The following is a 20,780-nucleotide window of genomic DNA, read 5'->3' as shown; positions in this document are numbered from 1 at the left end:
CCTCCAGTTGTGCACACAGATGCAGTCACACAGTTTGGAGCGTTGTGATTGAAGAGATTCCAAGGAAGTGGCAAAATAACTCAGCTCTTCGGACGCACGCTGTGAGACTATGAGGAAGGATTTTTATGAATCAAACGAACACACACTCATGCGTCTCTCTGTGAACTGATCTGACGTTCCTGTGGCTAATCTGTCTTTATCCCCTGCTGCTAACTGCTGCACTTGCACAAGCAGTGCGTTGTCGCCTTGCTCTTCATGTGTGCGTTAATCAGACAGAGGACTCGGGGCAGCCGTGGTGTTGAGTATTTCCAGGACTGATTAAATATTTACGTGTGTGTGTGTGTGTGTGTGTGTGTGTGTGTGTGTGTGTGTGTGTGTGTGTGTGTGTGTGTGTGTGTGTGTGTGTGTGTGTGTGTGTGTGTGTGTGTGTGTGTGGATTGCATGATGAGCTTTTTGACCCCTGGGCTACCGTAGATGACTGCGGGGCTGGCGAGTCAGGAAATGGGAAAGTCAAGGCTGCGTAGCCTCGTATACGCCTTCTGTATAGCCTCGCTGTTTGCACATGCATGGTGTAGGCATGGCAACTGCTCTCTCTTCCTTTCGCAAACCTGACCTTGCACTTGATTTATGTGGCACCTCCCTCCCTCTTCACACAGAAACTGATAAATACGCAAATACATATTCCACAGAAAATGTTCTCCTCCCTGATTTCTGCAGAATCTTAAATCCTGGGTCGAGTTCAGATTACACACAGAAGACTCTTGTACACAATCTGTTCCCTGCAGTGAGCCGCCGTGCATCCAGCTCTTCCTTTTCGTGGTCCTTGTGGCTCATGTGATTTACTAACCTATTCCAAGATGAACTTTGAGATGACACAGGCTGGAGATGAATTCACCCTGCATGTCACTGATAAGCATATATCATGGCATTTGTGCATTATTGTTGGATTCATGTGAGAGTTAACAGAATGCATAATCCCCGCCTCTTCATGAATAGTTGTGGTTGCTAAGTGACACTAATTATGACAGTAGGATATTGTTGTGGAAGATGGAGACAAAAAAAATAAAAGAGAAGAGAAGAGATTAGAGAAACAAAGCCTTCAAAGCCATCTTTTTCTTTTTACAGCAAAAGACATTACAACAACATGACAATGCTTTGCAGTGCACCTTTGGCTGTAGATTCATATTTGCTGGGAAATATACTAGAGTGATGTTGATTATGTCATCTGATCGGCAAGAAAGCAAATGAGCAAATGAGCAGATTTCCAGGAATGATGGACTGTGTCTCCAAGGGACGTCTTCTCATGTGGGCACTGACTAACATCTCATTCCCTGCAATGTCTGTCTGTTAAGGGAAAAAATGTCTTTCGAATACATTCTCTTCCTTTAATTTCCGTATTCCTACTTTTTCAGTCTCCTTTTCTCTTGGCTTACATCCCAGCATGGGCTGTTTGCATTTTACCTCTTGATGCAATACGTCCTATAAACTGCTCCACTTCCTTGTCCCTTTGGGTTTTACTGACTAATGGTCGGATTTATGTGAAGAAACTGGGTTTGTGCAGAGGGGAGTTTGTGCAGCAGTGGTTTGTGATATTTGCCCCGAGCATCTGCTGAAGCTCATGTTCCCATCAGGATGAAGTACTGTTGTTGTCTTGCAGCAAATCGTAGTGTTTTTGTGGAGTTCCAGTGAGCTGGAGATTGCAACATGAAGCTCATACATCACTCTCCTTGTGTTTAATAAATAACTTGACACCATATGAATGTGGTACTATGCCTCAACCATCTGCTGCTCCTGTCTGCCAAGCTCCAACGGATGCCAAGATTATTTGCAAAAACAACGAAGATCATATAACCAAACCTGTGATCCTGAATGAGTTTACTAAATATATGTTTTACAAAATGCATACTACAAATTTGCCACAGTCTCTTTCCCTCTTCTGTACTTAGAAGTTTTTCTATGTAGTTTTTGCATTCTCCTTGCCCAAACCCTTGTACAATTCATGTGAAAACAAGTAAAGTCACTTCACAGTATGTGATTAAGAATGAAAGATTTGATTTGTGTCCCCCGATGATTGTGCAACAGGATATTACGGGTTAAGGACATCCATGCTCAGTGTGTCTTCCTGAGCTCAATAAAGGTTAAAAATAAACACAATTAAAGATTATGGAAAGAATGACTCTAGAGACAGAGGACAGCTGTTGATCTGTACTTCCAGCTTGATCTTTTTGTCTTTCATGATCTGCGCAGTTTCACCAAATGTTAAAAACTGCAAAGGTTTTTGCAAAAAACTGATAATCATCTTGCAAAGAGTGTGAAATCTTGCCAGAGGAGTAATGCATTATGCATTATATCTGCTTGGCTGTGATCCCCACTGAGAGGAGGCCTGTTTTAACAAGGTTTGGACACGCCTTGGAGTTCGCAGAGCTTAACACTTCACATTCCAGTGTAGGGTAAGAGGGAGTGGTTATTAGCAGGGCACTGGGGTTGCGGGGTGAAGTGAATGGAGCTGCTTGTGACTGATTATATCACGTTGGGCCTCAGGACGTAGACTAATATGCACTCAATGCATTATTATCTAGTCTGCGCAACGTTATTGGTGTTTTTCCTGTCTGTCTGTGGCAGTATCCATTTGTCTGTAGGTGCACGTGGGAAGTTTTCAGGCCTGAACTCAGTTGAATTTATCATGTATCATATCACATCCCCAAATGTTCCCTCATTATGCAAATAAAACCTAAAATATTGCAGCTGTCTGTTTAATCCCTGCTCTGTAAAGGTGCTATCACCTTGGGGAGGCAGTAGCTCAGTCCATAGCGACTGCACTGCTGAGGTGCCCTTGAGCAAGGCACTGAACCCCCCAAAAGCCAACGGACCAACAAGCGGTGGTCTTGATTTGGATCAAATTGAACTATGATTTGGTTTGTTTGTAAAATGAAAATACTTTGGATAGCTTGATCTTTTGGACCAGTTGCAGGAAATCAAAACAGCATCAAACAATAGAAGAAGAGAAACCTTTCCTGTCTTTCCAGAAACAGAGTTGACTTGGCTCGGAGGGTTGCTTGTAGTCTTTGCATCTGATGATATATTGTTGAGGACATTTATTTGGCACATGCAAACTAGTGCTGAGTACTGTCTGAAGTTGGTGATGCTGGCAGTAACACCATAACGATATTACAGTGGATTAATGAATGATTGATTAACTGCTCAATTCATTGTCTCGATTCAAAGGGAAAGACTAATGCCAGGCGTATCGAAAACACACTCGTCATATGTCAAACGCTTCCTGGCTACAAATCAATCAACCAACCAGTCTGTAGTGCTCTCCCTCAATTGCAACGTGGAACCAAAACTAACTGGATCAAATGTCAACAATGTAACAAGACATGAACATTGGTTTTGACCTTGGTCCAGACTTTCAGGTGTGAAAACGCACTATTGTGTCTATTTTGTGGGTTGGTGCACACACAAACATTTCCCCATCCCCAAAAATCTGACTTTGATTGACCTGGTCGCAGCAGGAAGGAAAAACAAATGTCAGCTTTTAAATTTTAATATGGATCGTTGCTGACGACAGCCCTGTGGCACTGACTCGGAGGTGACATTGGCGGCGCCTGTCGTAGATGGAGCTCCGGGACTCACATGCGTAAACACACTTATCGTGACAACCAGTAAGAACAGTGAGCAGGGTGTGAGCTCGAGGGTGTGTGCTTTTATAGCAATGTTCAGCTGACAGCTCTGTCATTACTATATAATTCAGTAGAATTGTCTTGGATGCCACTTTTTGACAGGACACCTTAGAGGCACACACACATACATATACATGCATTGGGTCCAGATATAGCGCAGACAGACAATTTGCCGTGTCTGCATTTGACCCAAGAATATATTATTCTTTTTGTTTCTGTCTACTCATCTTTTCCCGCTCCTGGATGCGTTGTAGTGTGGCTAATATCTTTCCTGTTGTACATGACTCACACACTCTGAAATGACTCTTCAGCAGGATTATGTTCTGATGACCTGACAGAGCTTGTTGCTCTTTGCAGTCCCTCTCTCACCCCGCGCTTTTTCTTTGTCTCCTTCATTTCTTGGCAACATGAATTTCTAACCTTCATAGCTCAGCACCTTCTATCAGTTCAGAGTGTGTGATTAGCTGCTAGTTAGCTGTTCATTAAAGACACTCCCAATGGGCAGCATACCAGGAGCCAATCAGGTTGCAGCACAACATCAGACTGAAGTGCAGGGTTATTTTCTCATAAATATCCTTTTGCGCAATTTTTTATTTGATTTTTCTCTTTGAATCTGGAACAAAATCTGTCAGATTTCCAAATGACAAGCACCAAACTCCGCAGTTCCTCTGTATTTTCTCTGGAGGAGGAGGTGCATGTGTGAAGGCAAATGTCAAAGTGAGACTTTCTCTACCTGGCCTCTTAGTATTATGTCCGTAGTAATCAAGGAGAAGTCCATGTGTGGACACAGCAGGGGGATCCCCCACTGTATTCACCGCTAGCGAGTTTGGTTTGATGATGCTTCTGATGAACGATGAGGACTTGTTGCTGTTGTGAAAGCATCTGTACAGAGAACCTCCCGCTGTGTTGTGCATGTGCGAAATCTGGATGAACTCTATAGCCAATTGTCCGTATTTTACCCGCAGGTCATGTCTGAAAAGGACTTACTGTATGTTCGTCATTTCCCAGAGTCTGAGAAGTCTTCTTTTTGTTGTCACACCAGCTGCTGGAAAGTTTTCTGACTGATTCACTCCAGTGACACTAAATGCCACAGGAGTGCTGGGGTCGTGTAAGGTTGGATTAAAGAAGTAGGACTTCAAAAGAGAGAACGTCCTCAGGGTCACTGAAGGAGAAGGAACCCACAGAAGTGTATTTTTCATCCCTCTGCTATATGTCTATCATCAGTGCCGAGGGATTCTTTCAGTCATCAGTAGTCTCTGAAAACCAGCCTTGTTCCTCAGTCTTTTCAAACATGCAGTTGCCGAGCCACTTTTCGAAACTAGATCCTGAAAAGCCTAATGACAGGTTGTAGACGTTGTTGTTGTACTCTCTACATGTTGAGACCAAGCCTGTCTAACATACAGCACAGCACAGTAGGGAAAAATGATCCAACACCCAGTTCACTTTACTTTATCACTCTCAGGACAGCTTCCGTAGAGAGGATTGTTTATCGAGGAGAAAATACACATGAAATATGGCTTCTTTTTTATATATTACAGATATTTACCAGTCAAGGTAAAACTCATTAATGCTGCCTTGGCGTACGAAAAGAGATTCATTCGTTTTAAACTGTGTCTCTGTCCGCTTTCAGAAGATGTACACAAATATATGGATGAAATGAAGACGTTGAGCATAACAAGTAATGATTGCAGTTTTTATTTGTAGAATGATATCCACAATGGTTTTGATACTTCCACCAGGTGGATGTTTAAACATGATTTGTTTAGACCTGATCACATGACTTTGTCTTTATGTGAGTAATATAGTTTCTCTGTATCTTGGTCTGTGTCTGCAGGTACAGCAGAGTAAACACACTCTGCTGTACCTGCTTCTCTTCTTGTAGCTGAATCATCATTTTGTCCTCTGCTTTCACACGGCATCATTTGAATAAGTTTATTCATGGTGTTGTGTCTATTCAAAGAAGCCAGATATGTTGATGCTGCTGTTGTAAAAAAGGCCTGTTACAAATAATCCATTATTATTATGTACTACCCAAAGACCTAAAAAAAAAAAGTGTTACAGATTTCCAATTTAGTTTTTCGAGTCATTTTAAGCTGCTGCTATGGAAATGTTTCGACTCGCTGTCGAGCTGCATAATTATTGCTTCAATTAAAAAGGCGCAATGCCAGAAACACTGCATCACACCTTATGAGAACCAGTATGAGAACAACCTATTGTCATATGTACTATTTATACATGTACCTGCAAAATTATATGTACTATTTTTGGTACATAAATAATCTCCAACCTGCTGACACTGCTTCAGATACTCTAAAACTAACGTATGTCACGTGAATGTTTTGGTTTGAAGTTAGATTTGAATTAGCTAGTTTTATGATTTATATTTAAGAGAGTGACGCTGAGATTACAGTGGGCAAAGTCATGTGAGCAGTGTGGGAGCCCCCAATTATTCCTATTAAGGTTGTGACAAAAATCAGTATTTACACTAAATGATGATCTATTCATGCCATCACAGTCAGTGAATAATATTTATTCACACTGATGTACCGACTATAACAAAGGGAAATATCTGAGAGAGCGATGCAATTCATTATCACACTTGTGTCTCACTCTCTGCTCGAGAGAAGAGGAAATAAACTGTTGAAATGTTAATGATATGCACATAACCAGTTTTCATATTCATCACTCCATCATTGTCTCCGAGGACGAGAAGTTGTGACGAAATTGTTGTTTGTGTTGTCATCAAACCATCTGCAAATGTCCACACTAAACAAGTTATTATTTATAATATTTTAACTGTATTACATGTACTAGAAATACAAGGTTTTATTGTTCTACCATTTGTTCATTTCTTCTTTATGATTTAAAGTTATCTCTAACATATGATTTTTACCTCATAATGGCAAATGTTTCCTCATTAATTATTCAAGTTCAAGCCTCTCAAATGTGAGAATTCATTGAATTATCAAGATAATAATCAGATTAATGAGTGAGGAAATAATTTGCTAGTTGCATTCATAGTGTTATTTCATTCTTCTTGTGTCATCTCTCTATTTGTTAGCGTGTGCAGATTATTATGAAATCAGAGTAACGCATCAACCGCTGGTAGCCCTTGTCATTTCATATTGTCATATTTAAGGTCCGATCATGGAGACGTGACATTTTGAGGGTACTGTTGTGGGTGTCGACACTTGACCTAAATATGTCCGCCATGTCTCTTTTCTTTCCGGTACCCTTAATCTGCTCCGGTGTTACTTTCTGCCTCTCAGCCTCTCTGTCTCCTCACATCACACATGGTGATAGGATTGAATGAGTCAGTTTCAAAGCAGCAAGGTGTGACTTGTTTAATTATTATCTGAGAAGGCTGATGAGGAACAACCAGACCTGCCAGTTGCTGCTTTTAATCCATGTTTAATCAAATGATTGAAATCGCTGAGATAAAAGCAGATGGAAATGTGTCAAGGTGGCACGCGGAGTGGACCACGGTGTGCCTGCAGCGCTTCAGATGACATGGGAGGGAACCCTGATGACGCAGCACATACGCACATTGAGACACACACACACACACTCATTCATACTCGGATCTAATCACTTAGAACTGACGTTAATACCAAGTCTGAACTGGGTCTAACCCCTTACCCTCATCTGAAGGTATCCTGAAATTATGTCTTCCCCTTTCAATGTAATGATTAATATCACAGGGACTTGCTTTGTGTCCCCATAAGGATGACAAGTCCCCATAATGTGACTGTGTAGTCAGTTCTAGGTCCTCACAACATGAGTACTGGACCGCACACGCACACACGCACGTACACACTCGTAGACCTCCTAAATGAGAAAAAGCAGTGAGGCTTGAAGATGCCCTCCTTCATGCTCTCACTGCCCCTCATCATTCTCCCAACATTCCAGTACAGCCTCCTCCTCTTCTCTTCCTCACCCCTCCTAACTTCCATCACTTCCACCACTACTCCTCAGCGCTCCTTTTTAAAGCCCAATTCATCATTATGTCTTGTAAGTCAGATAAAGCCCGGCTGTTTGACGATTAGTTAAGCAGGTGTCCTTGATTATCCTGCTCTGTTTTATTTCGCTCGCTTTTATTCTCACAAAAAGTTTCTCGGCCAAACTTTTTATTTTCCTCTCTGTGAAATTTTCGACACTCAAAGACGAGTGTATGGCCTCAAAACCACTCCGGCATCAACGGCTTTTGTCGAGTGCTGAATGCCGGCTTTTCAGCAAGGTCGAACCAAGTCTTTCAAAAAAGGATGTTTGACATTGTACTTGCTGATTGAATGGCACTTAGTAAATCAATATCTGTCGGTGAATAGTCGCAGTCTGCGTTTATTTCATCTGTTACGTTATGGACAACTCTTTGTTCCTGTTCCTACACTGAGAGTTAGCCAGTTAACAAAAGTGAGGAATGGAAAATCAGCTTCATTACGCAAGCCAGACGGACTTTGGTAGGACACACACACACACACACACACACCTCCGAGTACAATATAAAAATCTATTTCCTAGACTAACCATCATCCACATGTTATCAGCCGCAGTGTTGTGTTTATGCAGCGATGTAATTGAGCCTCTGCAGATGGTATTACCACAAATTAAAAAGGCTCCCTATTCGTTGCCTGTAGCTAACAGACCTTGTTATGATTCCCTTTGCAGGCCAGGAGCTGTGTGTGTGTGTGTGTGTGTGTGTGTGTGTGTGTGTGTGTGTGTGTGTGTGTGTGTGTGTGTGTGTGTGTGTGTGTGTGTGTGTGTGTGTGTGTGTGTGTGTGTGTGTGTGTGTGTGTGTGTGTGTGTGTGTGTGTGTTCCTTCCTTTCTGTACTTATATCTTTGTGAGCTACATTTTAAGCATAGACCCTACAGAGTGAGGACACTTTTGGAAAGTGAGGACGTTTTGTTAGGGTTAGTCATTCAGTTTGGATGGTTAAGGTTAGGGTATGGGGCAAAGGGAATGTGGTATGGGAATGAGTGTCCTCACTAAGATCGAAGTTCAAAGTGTGTGTGTTTTTGTGAGACAGGGGTTGGTAGCATCGATTTTAGTGTCTGTCAAGTGAGCATCCACTTATCTGGGTTTATCATCAGCAGAAACGTTGTTAATGGCAGCAGCAGTTTAGGTCACTTGGGGTGGCTGGTGGACACACACACACACACACACACACACTTACACACACACTTACACACAGATGGTTTACAGTCCAATTACCCAGCCTGCTGCGCTAGAAGGGGGTTCTAAATCTCTGGATTGTGTTGTACTCAATATAACCTCTGTTGCTCCTGCTCTCTTTCTTGCCTCTCCGCCGTATCGTTATTGTCGCTGCTCTGTTTTCTAGCGACGCTGTTAAACCAATCTTTATCTCTCCAGTTTATTGAAGTTCATCAAAATCATCATGGCATTGCTAAAACATCAGCAGTTTTAAACAGCAGTTTTGTGAACTAGGAGTCTTCAAACCTTGCTTCATACACGTTCTTCATGTCAGCACTCTACCTATGGCCTGGCTGCATGATGTAAGAATTTTAATTTTCTTAAGGCCCTCCAGCAGACATTCCAAACCTTCTCTTAAACTTTTAAATTATAATTTTTTTTTACTCATGTCGCAGTCAGCATGTTAAAACTGTCAAACAGCAAATCCAGCCGGGTAGATAATCAGGGGGTGATTCACTGATGACTTTGTGTGAGGATGACCTGTTTGAATAAAAAACAAAGGGCATACTGATGTTCTAGAGGTGACGGGAGGTGTTGAGAGTAGAGGCAACAGGGACGGATAATGTTTAACATTCAATTATGCTGTTTTTTACCAATGTAACAATTTTTACATATAAACAATTGCCAAGTTATGAAAACTGAGATCCAGTTTGTATGAAACCAGAATTACATGTAACTAATGCAGTGCCCACTCTAAATATGTTCATCAGGTTACACAGATGTATGAAGTAATCTTCAGAAGAAACATTTATGCAACTGCTTAATTTAATCTTGAGACATAAATCCGTTATTGTTTTGATTCATTTGGTGTCCTGCCGGCGTCATAGCCCCTCTGTGCCTGCGTCAGTGTTGTGCTTGTCTGTGTGAAGTGCTTGAATTGACTTTTTATCCAGTTTAAGCCACATTTATATGATTTAAAAAAAAAAACATAGTCATTTTTAACTTTATATTTTAGCCAGATGAAAAATTTTAGTCTTTTGACGTCTGGATCTCGAGTTATCAGAGAAACAAGCTGAGTAAACATTAGTGGCAGTTCAGCTCACAACCCCTCCAAGATGTTTGTGTCCACTGAACAGTACTTTTGTTTCAGAGAGGAGGAGATTATTTGCCTCTGTGGATTGATGCAGCAGGGATGTGTGTTTGCAGCTTTTCAAATCCAAATATTGGTGGTTTCTGTCAACCCACAACAAATAAAACTAACTAAAAACTAGACTTAAACATGCAACTCATGATCCATCCATCTTTTCACTGCATCCCCTCCTCCATCCATTCATGACTGCTGCGGGCCTAGTTGTCATGGTTACTGTGTCCTTGGCGTCAGCAAGCCCTAAATGTGACTTGTGCCACCATGAGGTAAAAGGTTTATACCAACGCAGATGCACACAAATTCACACATCTCATAAATCCTCCGTGCTCTTCTCACAGGGATTTTCATTCATGCATCAGTTTGGATTAAAATACATATGCAGACTAACGCACACTCACTCTCTCTCACACACACACACACACATGCAGCAATAACAGTAGTGATTACGCAGGGCTACTCTGACAGGGAGTCAGCACCATTACTCATTCAGTGTGTATGTGCATTGTCTTATAGATAAGTCTGTGTTTTCTGAAAGGTCTCTAGTATTAGAGTCACATGCGACACTGCCAACCTTTAAAGGCCATCATAATATATTACCTTACAGAGTAAATAAGGATAAATCTCCCTCTCATGTAGCATGGACGGAGAGGAAGGGAGGATTCTGACATCAGATTGCATATTGAAGTGGACTGTGAAGGCACAAAACCACTCTTGTTTGTGGAAATGGAGGCCGGCAAATGTTACCTGGAAGCATCGTCTAAAAAGTGTTTGTGTGTGTGTGTCTGTGTGTGTGTGTGTGTGTGGCCTTGCCTCTCATACCACCTCTTGTTATACAAAGAGAATGCTTGGAGATGGAGACAGAGAGGAGAAAAAAAAGTGTTGCCATAGTTTCACGCTTCTCCCACTCGGGGTTGATTAAGGAAAATGTTCCGACCAGTTCCCCTCGTCCTTTATGGTTCTCATTAATATGGATGCTGATTATGTTTATTCGCTCAGCTCTGCTGTTTCTTTCTCTCCCTTGATTTTTACATAAACCTCGGCTGCATCCCTCTTTGTATTTCCATTTAATTATTTATCAAGTTAACGTCTCGCATTTGTGTTGTTTGGTTCCTCTTCATATTTCGTTCTTTCTTCTCTCTCTCATCTGTTTCTCTTTCTTGAAACAGAAAGCAGTTTGTAAGTGTTGTGCCCCCGGGACATGTAACCTTTGACCTTGGTTGCCATAGCAGCAGTGTAGAATGCAGTACAGAAAATGCAAACACAAACACCATTGGATGCAGCCACACAGCGGTTGCATCACATATTTCTTGATCTTAAACGGACTCCTTTTTAACCTCCAAAAGTTTTCCACTTTTTCAACTGAGCATCACAGAATCCTAATAGAATAATGGGCTTCAGAATGAATTTCACTCGTCCTGATTGAAGCCAGTCTGACATGGCCAGAGGCAGGGCTCCAAATTCCCACCAACTCCAACCAAATGCTGGTAAATTTTGGCTGTGTCTGTTCCATCTGTCATATGTCCTGCTGCTTTTAGCAAAAAGAAAAGTCGTCAACATCGTTTGCCACATTTTTCTCACATTTTAAAGTTGTACAAAGTTTTGAATAAAAGAAAGTAGTGGTGTTGCATTTCGAGTGAAACATGTTTAAACAAAATTTCATAGCTAATCCTGCTCAGATGTAAAATGTGATTTTTAGCCTCAAAATAAGAAAGAAAATCTGATCATGTGTTTTTTCATTCAAGTTTTGTTACAATTTTCTTGCCATTAATTAGCTGGGAATAGATTTAAGATGAGAACTAGACAGAGAGTCAGACATGTTGTGGAGCAATACACCAGATTATCAAGCGTGTTGAAGGTGAGGAAACACAAACAGTGTTTTGATTAATGTCCGTATACAGTAAGTGTGTGGGGGGGTGTTTTTGGCAAGTGGTAGTGTTGATATTTTAAGAGACAGTAGAGAACCACAAGAGGGAGGAAGGAGGAAGTATTGGCCGAGATAGGAAGCAGCTATTTCTGACTGCTCGTGGCTGGTGTGAGTCTGAACCATGAGAGTGGATATATGATGACATAGAAATCAGAGATGAAAAGCTTGGCTATTGTTTGTGTGTTTCTGGGCTGTGTGTGTGTCTTTATGTGTCTTTGTGTGTCTGTGTGTGTCTGTGTGTTGCTCTGCTCTCCATACATGGAGCTATAGACTGTGCTGCACATCTCCACTGCAGTCCGCCAGCTTCGCTCTAACTCCGATGACCTCATTGTGTATATTACCAGCATCCACTCGTTCTTCCTCCGTCTCATCCATCTCTCCCACTTATCTCTCTGTCCCTCGCTTTTGTTCCATCTTTCCTATCTCCTCCCTGCCACTTCCATCCCTCTGTTTTTTTTCGATGTATTTATTGACGATAGCTGACATTGTAGATATTACACAACGCCATTATGGCTCCATGTCAACTGGCCCAGCGCTGAACTGCCTATCATCTTACCGGTATCCTTGTTGCTGCTATTAATAATACAGAGGCCAGCGCAGGATTTCCTGTAGCATCTTTGCTAATCCTGTGGTACCTCTGGTACATTTCCTCTAGTGTCCACTTCCCTTGTGTGGCATTTGATAAAACCAGCACCTGTGCCGACTGAGATTTCCCGAGATATTTTCTGCTGTCGCTCAATGATGCCTTTCGGTGCAGGGCGTTGTGAAAACAGTCAGTGTAGCAGTTGTGACATCTACAGTGTTTGTTTGTTTTTATCACAAATCTGGTTGTATAGAAACCAACATGTGTTTTGGTGTGTGTGTAGAAGAGTGTGGATACCCGTCCACAGCCCGTCAGGACCCACCAGGACTTTAAAAGTCAGGCAAGACCCACAATTTTGAAATAACATTCTTGTTTGGGTCGGGTTTGCTAACCTTGCCTGGGCTCTACTTCATTTTTTACACCGCACGTGCCTGTAATCTGCAAAATGTCTCGCTCGGTCCGGGTTCGGACAGAACATTGCGGGCCGAGCACCACTTCAGTGTGGATGCCATGGATGCAACTGGATGACAAGATGGGACAGATGGCACAGTCAGCTGAAGGTATTAACCCCAGCAGTGCCCTCCACCAAAGGGTCAAAGGTCATAATGTGTTGCCTCTCGACAATGACAGACAACCTCTGACAGACACTGACAAATCCTACTTTGTTGATCTACCTTTTTATATCTACACTGTTTGTGTAATGAAATAAACTAAGGAGTGGGGGATTAAGACTGTAAGTACTGTATGTGCAGTGCTGCTAGTTCTTTGTTCTGTTCTACCAGCATGAACAGAAAGGTTCCTGTTTCTTAGAGATACAGATACCAACATCAGAAATACCTCAGATAACCTAGAAAATGCTGTGTCATTAATCTGCGAGGTACAGATCCAATATCAGTTCTCTAATTATATTAGTTTCACTCAGATAAAACTGCAATGTTCTTTTTCTGGAAATATCGCGCTCTCCGCTTCTCTGAAACAGCAGCTGTACCGCACTGGTGAGTTGTGTTTTTAGAGCTGTGAATAAGAAATTATTTCTGATAGTGTAGCGTTAGCCAGAGCTCACATTTACCGTATGCAACACTGTAGGAAGGAAGCAATTGTGTGTATTTTAGGGTTTAACCTGAGCCAAGCCCTCAACAATGCAATGATAATGGCAATTTATCATTTTATACAGGGATAGTAGCATAGAGCTGTTGAAATATAATAGAAGTTTCCCCTTTTTTTTTGTAAATTGCTGATATCAGATCGGTACTTGGTATCAGCGGATAAACAAAGTGCAGGTATCAGGAAGGAAAAAAATGTTACAGAACATCTCAACTCTTGATAAGCCCCAGGCTTAGAGCAGCATGATGGGATGTCTGAGGATAGTGTTCGACCAGGTGAATGTCCACCTGCAGCGCTTCCTCCTCTAACTCCAGCCCTCGCTACTTTATCTATCACAGCAGGTGTGGAAGTGCGGAAAGACAAAGAGAGATAACGGATGAGTGGGGGGGGCAAAAACAACGTGGACAGATGGAGGAGCTTTTGGGCAAAGTGAAAATAAAGGAGTAGGATGTCAACCACAGGGGAGAGAAAGATGATGAATGAGACAGAATCTGAATGAATGAGTCAGGCCTGCCCTCCAAAATCTCAGGTCTTCAGAGCTTCTGAAGGAGGAGAGAGGACAGAGTGATAAAGACTCTACCTGTCTCTCACCTGACAGATTTGTGTGCCTGCCTGCAGTCATGTCATCACCGACCTTTTATCCCACATCAGTGCACAAACAGTCAACAACTGTGCATGTTTAGCTGCTTTTCTGTCAACAGTGGAGGTTGTCACAGAGCCGCGTTGCTGTCGGTGTAAAAGAAGGAGCTGTTATGACGGGACCGACAGAAAGACGCCCGCGCTGATGTGTCACACGTCACGCCCCTCAGTCTGCAATGCCGGCATGTTATCTAAAATCACACACGGTGCGACATTATGCCGACATGACTGGTTCATTGTAAACAGTGTTCCCAATACACAGAGGTCACTGAATTGAGCTGGACTGGTGATTTAATTTGCTTTCTTTCACTGCATCCATCAAGTGTGTAGTGCTAAATGTTAAATGTTTATAAAGAGCTTTAGGTTTGGATTATTTTCCATTGGAGTGGTCCTTCAGAGGAACCAAAGGGATAAAAACACAAAGGTACACAAAAGAATCAATCAATAATCCAGAACTAATAAATAGGTACAAAATGATTGATTAAATATTGATAAAGCTAGTTGTTAAAAGGTTTGTATTAGAAAGTGGTACCTATAAATATGATGCATATTCTCAAGGTAATTAAATCCCTCTATCTCTCTATCTGTTGCTCTATCTCTCTATCTATACATCTCTCTCTTTATGTCTCTCTATCTCTCTATACATGTCTCTATTCTTATATTTCTTTATATGGATGTAAAGTCTACAACATTAGTTTATATTTCTCTTTAACTCCAGTTGTATAATCATAGTCTTCAGAGTAGCGCTGAAGAGTACAGTACCTATTCCCTGTGTGTATGTGTGTCCCTGTACTTATATCTTTGTGTGGACCATTTTAAGCATAGACCCTACAGAGTGAGGACATTTTTAGAAAGTGAGGACATTTTCAATGGGCTGTTTGAGGGTTAAGACTTGATTTTAGGGTTAGCCTTAGGTTAAAGTTACGAATTTAGTTTGGATGGTTAAAGTTAAGGATGCTAGGGAATGTTTTATGTCAATTAAGATAGTACAAACGTGCGTGTCTGCGTGTGTGTGTCTGCGTGTGTGCGTGCGTGCGTGCGTGCGTGTGTGCGTGCGTGCGTGCGCTCACACAGACAAAGTCCTACTGTAGGACATTTGTTTTTCCAAGTAATGAAACTGAACCATGGTCGGTTGGATGAATGTTTAGACTGCCTGTGTCTCTCCATGTCCACTACTCATTTACATTGTCTCTCACCCTCGACTCTCTCTCTCTCTCTCTCTCTCTCTCTCTCTCTCTCTCTCTCTCTCTCTCTCTCTCTCTCTCTCTCCTCCTCAGAGCTGTCATGTGTTTGAAATCGTGCAGGTGCTGCTGCCCCATTTTTTCCTGGAAAAAGGAGAGGCCTCAGTGAGAGACACAGAGACAAACTGTGATTGTCTTGTGTTTTTCACATTCCTCACACTTTTCTTCTAATTCTCTCTTTTTGTCAGTTTTCTCTCCTTCTTACCTCATCCACCTTTCTTTTTTCGGACTATTCTCTAACACTTACCTTCGCATTGAGCCGTTTAGAGCTATGGTGATTTGCTTTGAGACACTTTACTGCATGGCTGCTGCAGGGCTTCAACCTGTGGGAACTTCTCTGCTGTGATTGGACAGTTTTTCAGCCTCAGCCGTCTCCCACATGTTCCCGCTCTGTCCCACTTTCTGCTCCCCCCTAGTGTAACGGATGTCAGAAGCAACACTGACATTTGGAGGAGGCACAACCTAAAAATGTGAACATGCCCTTACTTGGCTAAAGCTTCATCTCAGAACACTTCTCTGGTGCACTCCCCCCACCACCACCACCACCAGCTGGGCTGTATAGACTTGCACTGGCCCCTTGTGTTTACCAGAGAGAATTACACCATCTGTGTCGGAGTGAAGGTGCAGTGCTTCTGCTTTCTGGCTCTCAGTAAGGCAGAAGTTCCAATTGTACAAAGTTGTCAAAAGTGTTGAAATAGATATCATAGTATTCTTTAATTGTCTTCAATATGCCTCAATTCAAGATGAAAAGTCAGAATGATGTCATAAACCTGAATCATGACTAGTCAGAATTCATTTTTGGATATCTGAAACTGGAATTAAAGATAGTGACAATTAAACAGAATTCTAGATATCTATAATGAAAAGCCACAAATTGTTTTGCACTTTTATTAACATTGTGAGATAGGGCGTTTTTTGACCTTTCCACTGATGGATTTTGATCCATTCAGGCACATTTATTGAACTGATATCTATGAGTGTGTGTAATTTGGTGCAGCTTAATTGAATTGAATGGTCTGTTGGGCCTTGGCGGAGCTGCGCGTTCTTGTTTGGTTTGTTTTAGCTTTGATTTGACAGTGACAGGATGCAAGTGCCCTGTCATGAAAGGTTTTAGTGTACAGTGCTTCAAGGTTTGGTTGGAGTTTTGCCAGATGTGAGTCCAAATGTAATCATTCTCTCAAGAAACTCTCAGATTCTGAAGTGCGCATCAACATGACTCCAATTTTCCCTTCTCCGCTGCGAACGTCTGCTGCTGCAAACAAAGAAACGTTGCAATCTCAAAGAGTGCTCAAACATGCAAAGTGAATCTGTGTCTTGTTTGACTTGTTGGGAACTGCTCTGTGCTCCTGCAACTCCATCTTTTCTTCTTTCAGTCCACCACTCCCCGTCTGTGGCAGTCGCTTCCTGTCCCTTCTACTCTACATCCCCCAACAAATTTACCGCCAGTTTATTACCTCACTTCCCATTTTTGCTGCATGTGTATGCAGTACAGAGAACGTTTCATAATTCTGACTGTGCATTTGTAAGACAGTGACACAGTGACAGCACCAGTGACATGGAAATATCTGCACACAGACATGTGGAGGCTCTTGTTTCGAACCAAAACCCGCATACATGAGGCAAGTAGCTGCTTTCTCATGCACATCAACATCGATTTGACACAGAGTGGACGTTCTTTGTGCATTGATGGATGTTATTGGGGCTTGGGACTTTCCTGAGTGTGTGTGTGTGTGTGTTAGATATTTTTTCAATGAGTGGAAGGGCTTTCATCTGTGGGGGTGGACGTGAAGCTCAGCTGTCATCTTATCAGCTGTGAAGTGAGAGAACGTGTTAATCCCCCACCTCCTGTCACCCCCGATTCATGTGCTTAGTTGTGCTGGTAAACTGAAACTCCATCTTCTGTCCTTTCGATCTACAAGTGCAACAGATTTTCAAGTCGTCGCTAATGGAGGTGCACATGTTCAGCCCATTTATTGTCACACCAAATAGTCAATCATATCAAGTAAACATGCTGAGGCCATTATAAAACAATTCAGTGACTCCACTCAGTTTGACACTGTCTAAGGACCATGTGCTGTACAAGCTATGGAACTAACTAACTAGCTAACTGGACATGTTTAATTCTAGATATTTATTTTGTGTGTGATCAGTCGTCAGAATCTCTCGAGCAGCAGCAATGCCAGGAAACTCACTCACCGCTGTCACTGCGGTGGAGACACAGCATGAAGGAAGTTAGATTGGTGAGAGAAAAGAGGAAGTGAGAAGTAGGAGGGAAGAGACGTTTCCTGTTGCTAATGTGAATCATAATCTTGCCCCTTTTGATCCATTTCTGTGTGTGTCTGAGTGTGTGCGTGAGGTGCACCTGCAAGGATACTTGTACATTTGTGTTGAGAAAAACTGATGTTTTCTCTGTAAAGTCTCCATTCTAACACAACCACTGCTCCCATCCTATAGAATGAGTCTCATATTACCTGGATTGAGAGGGATTATGCCAGTATTAGAGACCAGGTAAGCTCCGACTGCTTTATTTCAGGCCAATGTGTAGCTCCTCCCTCGCTAGAAAAACACACTCCACCTTTCTGTTGGTTACCTGAGCAATGTCTGCACTTTATGCACTTCAGCCTGATGCACTATTTCATTTTTGTCCCCTTGGAAATTAAATTCTGCAAAAGTGTTACAGTCAACTTTTCCTCAAGTATGGGCAACAATGTGCATTGAACGTCTGTACGTCTGCTGGAATCTTGATGGTGGCACTGGTGTGTGAAGAAAAGTTGACTCATGCTCTGTATTTATTTTGTTTGGCAATGGCCTATTCTCTCTTGTTCAAAACGGTATTTGTAAAGAGCAATAAAGTGAGAGATGGAGGAAAGGAAAAGAGTGAGAGGGCACTTCAGGACCAGTGAGGGATGTTTTAAGAGACAGGATGGACGAGAATAGACTATTATGAGAGGGAAGAGAGAGGGATGTGCCTGACCAGAGGCAGGAAAATCTCCATCATCCACAGGCAGCCAGACGATGGACTCTAACCATGTTGACACTGAGAGGGGGGACACCTCACCCGCGCTTTCCCCACCTCCTTTTAGCGTCTTACTCTGTTGAATTGTGGGTAAAGGGAAGTGGCACAGAGTGTGTGGCCCAGTCGAGGCAGTTCTTGATGACACAGAAACACATTATGTGATGATGATGTGTTATCTTCATGAGAACGTTATTGTCATGGTCCAAATTATGTGTCTTCCCCAATATGCAAATATACAAAACTGAGCTAAACTTAATACTAGAATATTAATATATAAGATAAAATATAAGTAAATAGTGACTGATATAAATTATGACATAAATAAATAGTATAGATAATAATTTATGAATCTTGATGAAAAAAATCCATCATATTTAGGGGAGTGATATTTCTGGGTGTGTGCAGCTTGATTGAATTTAAGGGGACTGTTGGGTCGGAGGCTATTAAGTTCCATTCTAGTTCTCTGTTTTGTTGTTTTAGTCCCTCTCTCTTTCTCTTTTGCTCTCTCTCTCTTTCTTTGCCGCAGATGTGTGTTTATGTGTGGGCCTGGTTGGGTGCAGGACTGTGAGAATAAGCGCAGGCTCTTCCTTCCTGCATGCTTTGGTTCCAGTTCACTACAGATGCACTCAGTCACAGAGGACACACCAGGGTAGTCCGACAAACAGAGAGAGAGAGAGAGAGGGAGACGGACGGAGGACAGGAGGGATAGCGGAAGATAAAATGAAGATAAAGAGTTAATAAAAAAATATCACAGGAGGCACCTGGCCCTGCAGAGGGATTAGAGAAAATTCACAGCCAAGAAGATTCCTCCATATTTACCTGCGGTGCACAGAAGTAACCCTAACATGAGTGTAAAGTGAGCTCTTAGCGAGATGAGGTGAGGTTTAGGTAGATTTATGCGAGGTACGGTGCGGTGTTTGCCTTGTTATGGACACGGAGAGGATGATAAAATGCTGAGATGGAGAAGGACAAGAAGAAGTTTAACTTCTTCAACCTGCTGACCCTCTACCTGTCCAAGAGGAACAAGGCTCTGACCAGCGGTCCTGCTCACTCCAGGTCAACAGCTGCGACAAGCAACAGCACCGACACTTTACCTGCACTGGGGAACTCCTGGACGGTAAAGTGACACTCTGTCATGTTGGCGCTCGATAAAATCCTCTCCAGAGAGCATTTATTTATGCTTTTAAACACGGTAATTTGTAAATGTAGAGGCAGGGCAGTGAGATTTATTAACGCTGGAAAGTGCAGAAAAATTTTGCTGTTCTTGTTGTGATTGTTAAAGAGAAAAAAAAAACTGCTGCAGCTGAACGCTTGTAAATTTAACCAGCTCTGGTTTCCTGTTTCCAAATAGTGGTCTGACTGCTGACAGTTTTTTTGTCAAAACTTTGGTGAATCTTAAAATTAATTAAAATTACACAGCTCCATCTTTTTAGTATGTATTGATTCATAAGATTTTTATTGTTTCTTCATTCTATTCATTTATCATCTTTACTTTTCTGAAATTAGTAAAAATTGAGAATTCCAACTTCCCAGACATCTTCAAAAGTCGAATGTTTTGGTCCCAACATCTAAAATGCAGAGTTTCTCAGTTTGCATTGATGAGACGATGAGAAGCAGTTTAACGTCACATATAGACATATAATAAACCTTTGTTTTAATGCTATTGATGAAAATTATATTGCGGTAATTGTCGATATTGTTTTGTAGTCCCGCCCTTGTTTTGAATGTTCTGCAACTTCACATTTGTGATGCTTTTCTCTGATAAATGTTGTGGATGACTGTTGACTATCACGTTAACCATCAAGTCATCTCTTATATTAATTGACTAATCAATTCAACACTGTCAAACATAAAATGTTAAACTCCACCTTGATGTTTTCTCCGCTGCCATTAACATTTGCGCTTAGCATTAACCTACGGATTAAAATGTCCTTTCCATAATTAGCCACATGTGAATGTCTGCAGGGACAAATTCAAGGGATTAACCGTAGAACAGAGAAGATGTCCTACTTTCTAGCCAAACATTTCGAAGTTAAAGCCCACAAGTAGCAGGTGGAAGTACATACAGTGTTTTCCCTCTGTCTGCAGGGTAAGAATAATGCTGTGTCTCAGTGTTTAAGTCACAGGATTATGTTTGTGAGCTGATTCTGGAGAAAGTGACTCGATGTTGTTGATGACATTGTTGATGAGGTTTACTGCGGCCGATGCTTTGCTGAGTTTCTTTTATGTGGTGTTGATCACTTGTGAGTCTCAGATCAGCTGCTCCACCCCACTGCAAGAACCTGAGAACTTC

General features: G+C 41.9%; 1 protein-coding gene across 6 annotated transcripts in view; it reads left to right on the top strand.

The window, feature by feature from the left end:
- Nucleotides 1–20,780, top strand: part of rps6ka1 (ribosomal protein S6 kinase a, polypeptide 1) — a 52,208-nt gene that overhangs the window by 20,019 nt on the left and 11,409 nt on the right. Inside the window, exons 1-2 of one of the 6 annotated variants that reach the window (XM_020085100.2) lie at nucleotides 16,953–17,090; nucleotides 17,926–17,979. The exons of 3 other annotated variants lie outside the window; for them this stretch is intronic. In XM_020085100.2, the coding sequence (XP_019940659.2) occupies nucleotides 17,049–17,090; nucleotides 17,926–17,979 (96 nt within the window). In that variant the 5' untranslated portion in view covers nucleotides 16,953–17,048. Of the gene's footprint in view, nucleotides 1–16,952; nucleotides 17,091–17,925; nucleotides 17,980–19,003; nucleotides 19,605–20,780 lie in introns of those variants that run through there. 2 more of the 6 variants (XM_069535346.1, XM_020085098.2) reach the window with 2 other exon arrangements.

The sequence above is a fragment of the Paralichthys olivaceus genome, chromosome 12 (genome assembly GCF_024713975.1).
Source record: "Paralichthys olivaceus isolate ysfri-2021 chromosome 12, ASM2471397v2, whole genome shotgun sequence".
Taxonomy (NCBI): domain Eukaryota; kingdom Metazoa; phylum Chordata; class Actinopteri; order Pleuronectiformes; family Paralichthyidae; genus Paralichthys; species Paralichthys olivaceus.
Note: the sequence above shows the minus strand (reverse complement) of the source record. Positions and strands in the feature narration are given on the sequence as shown.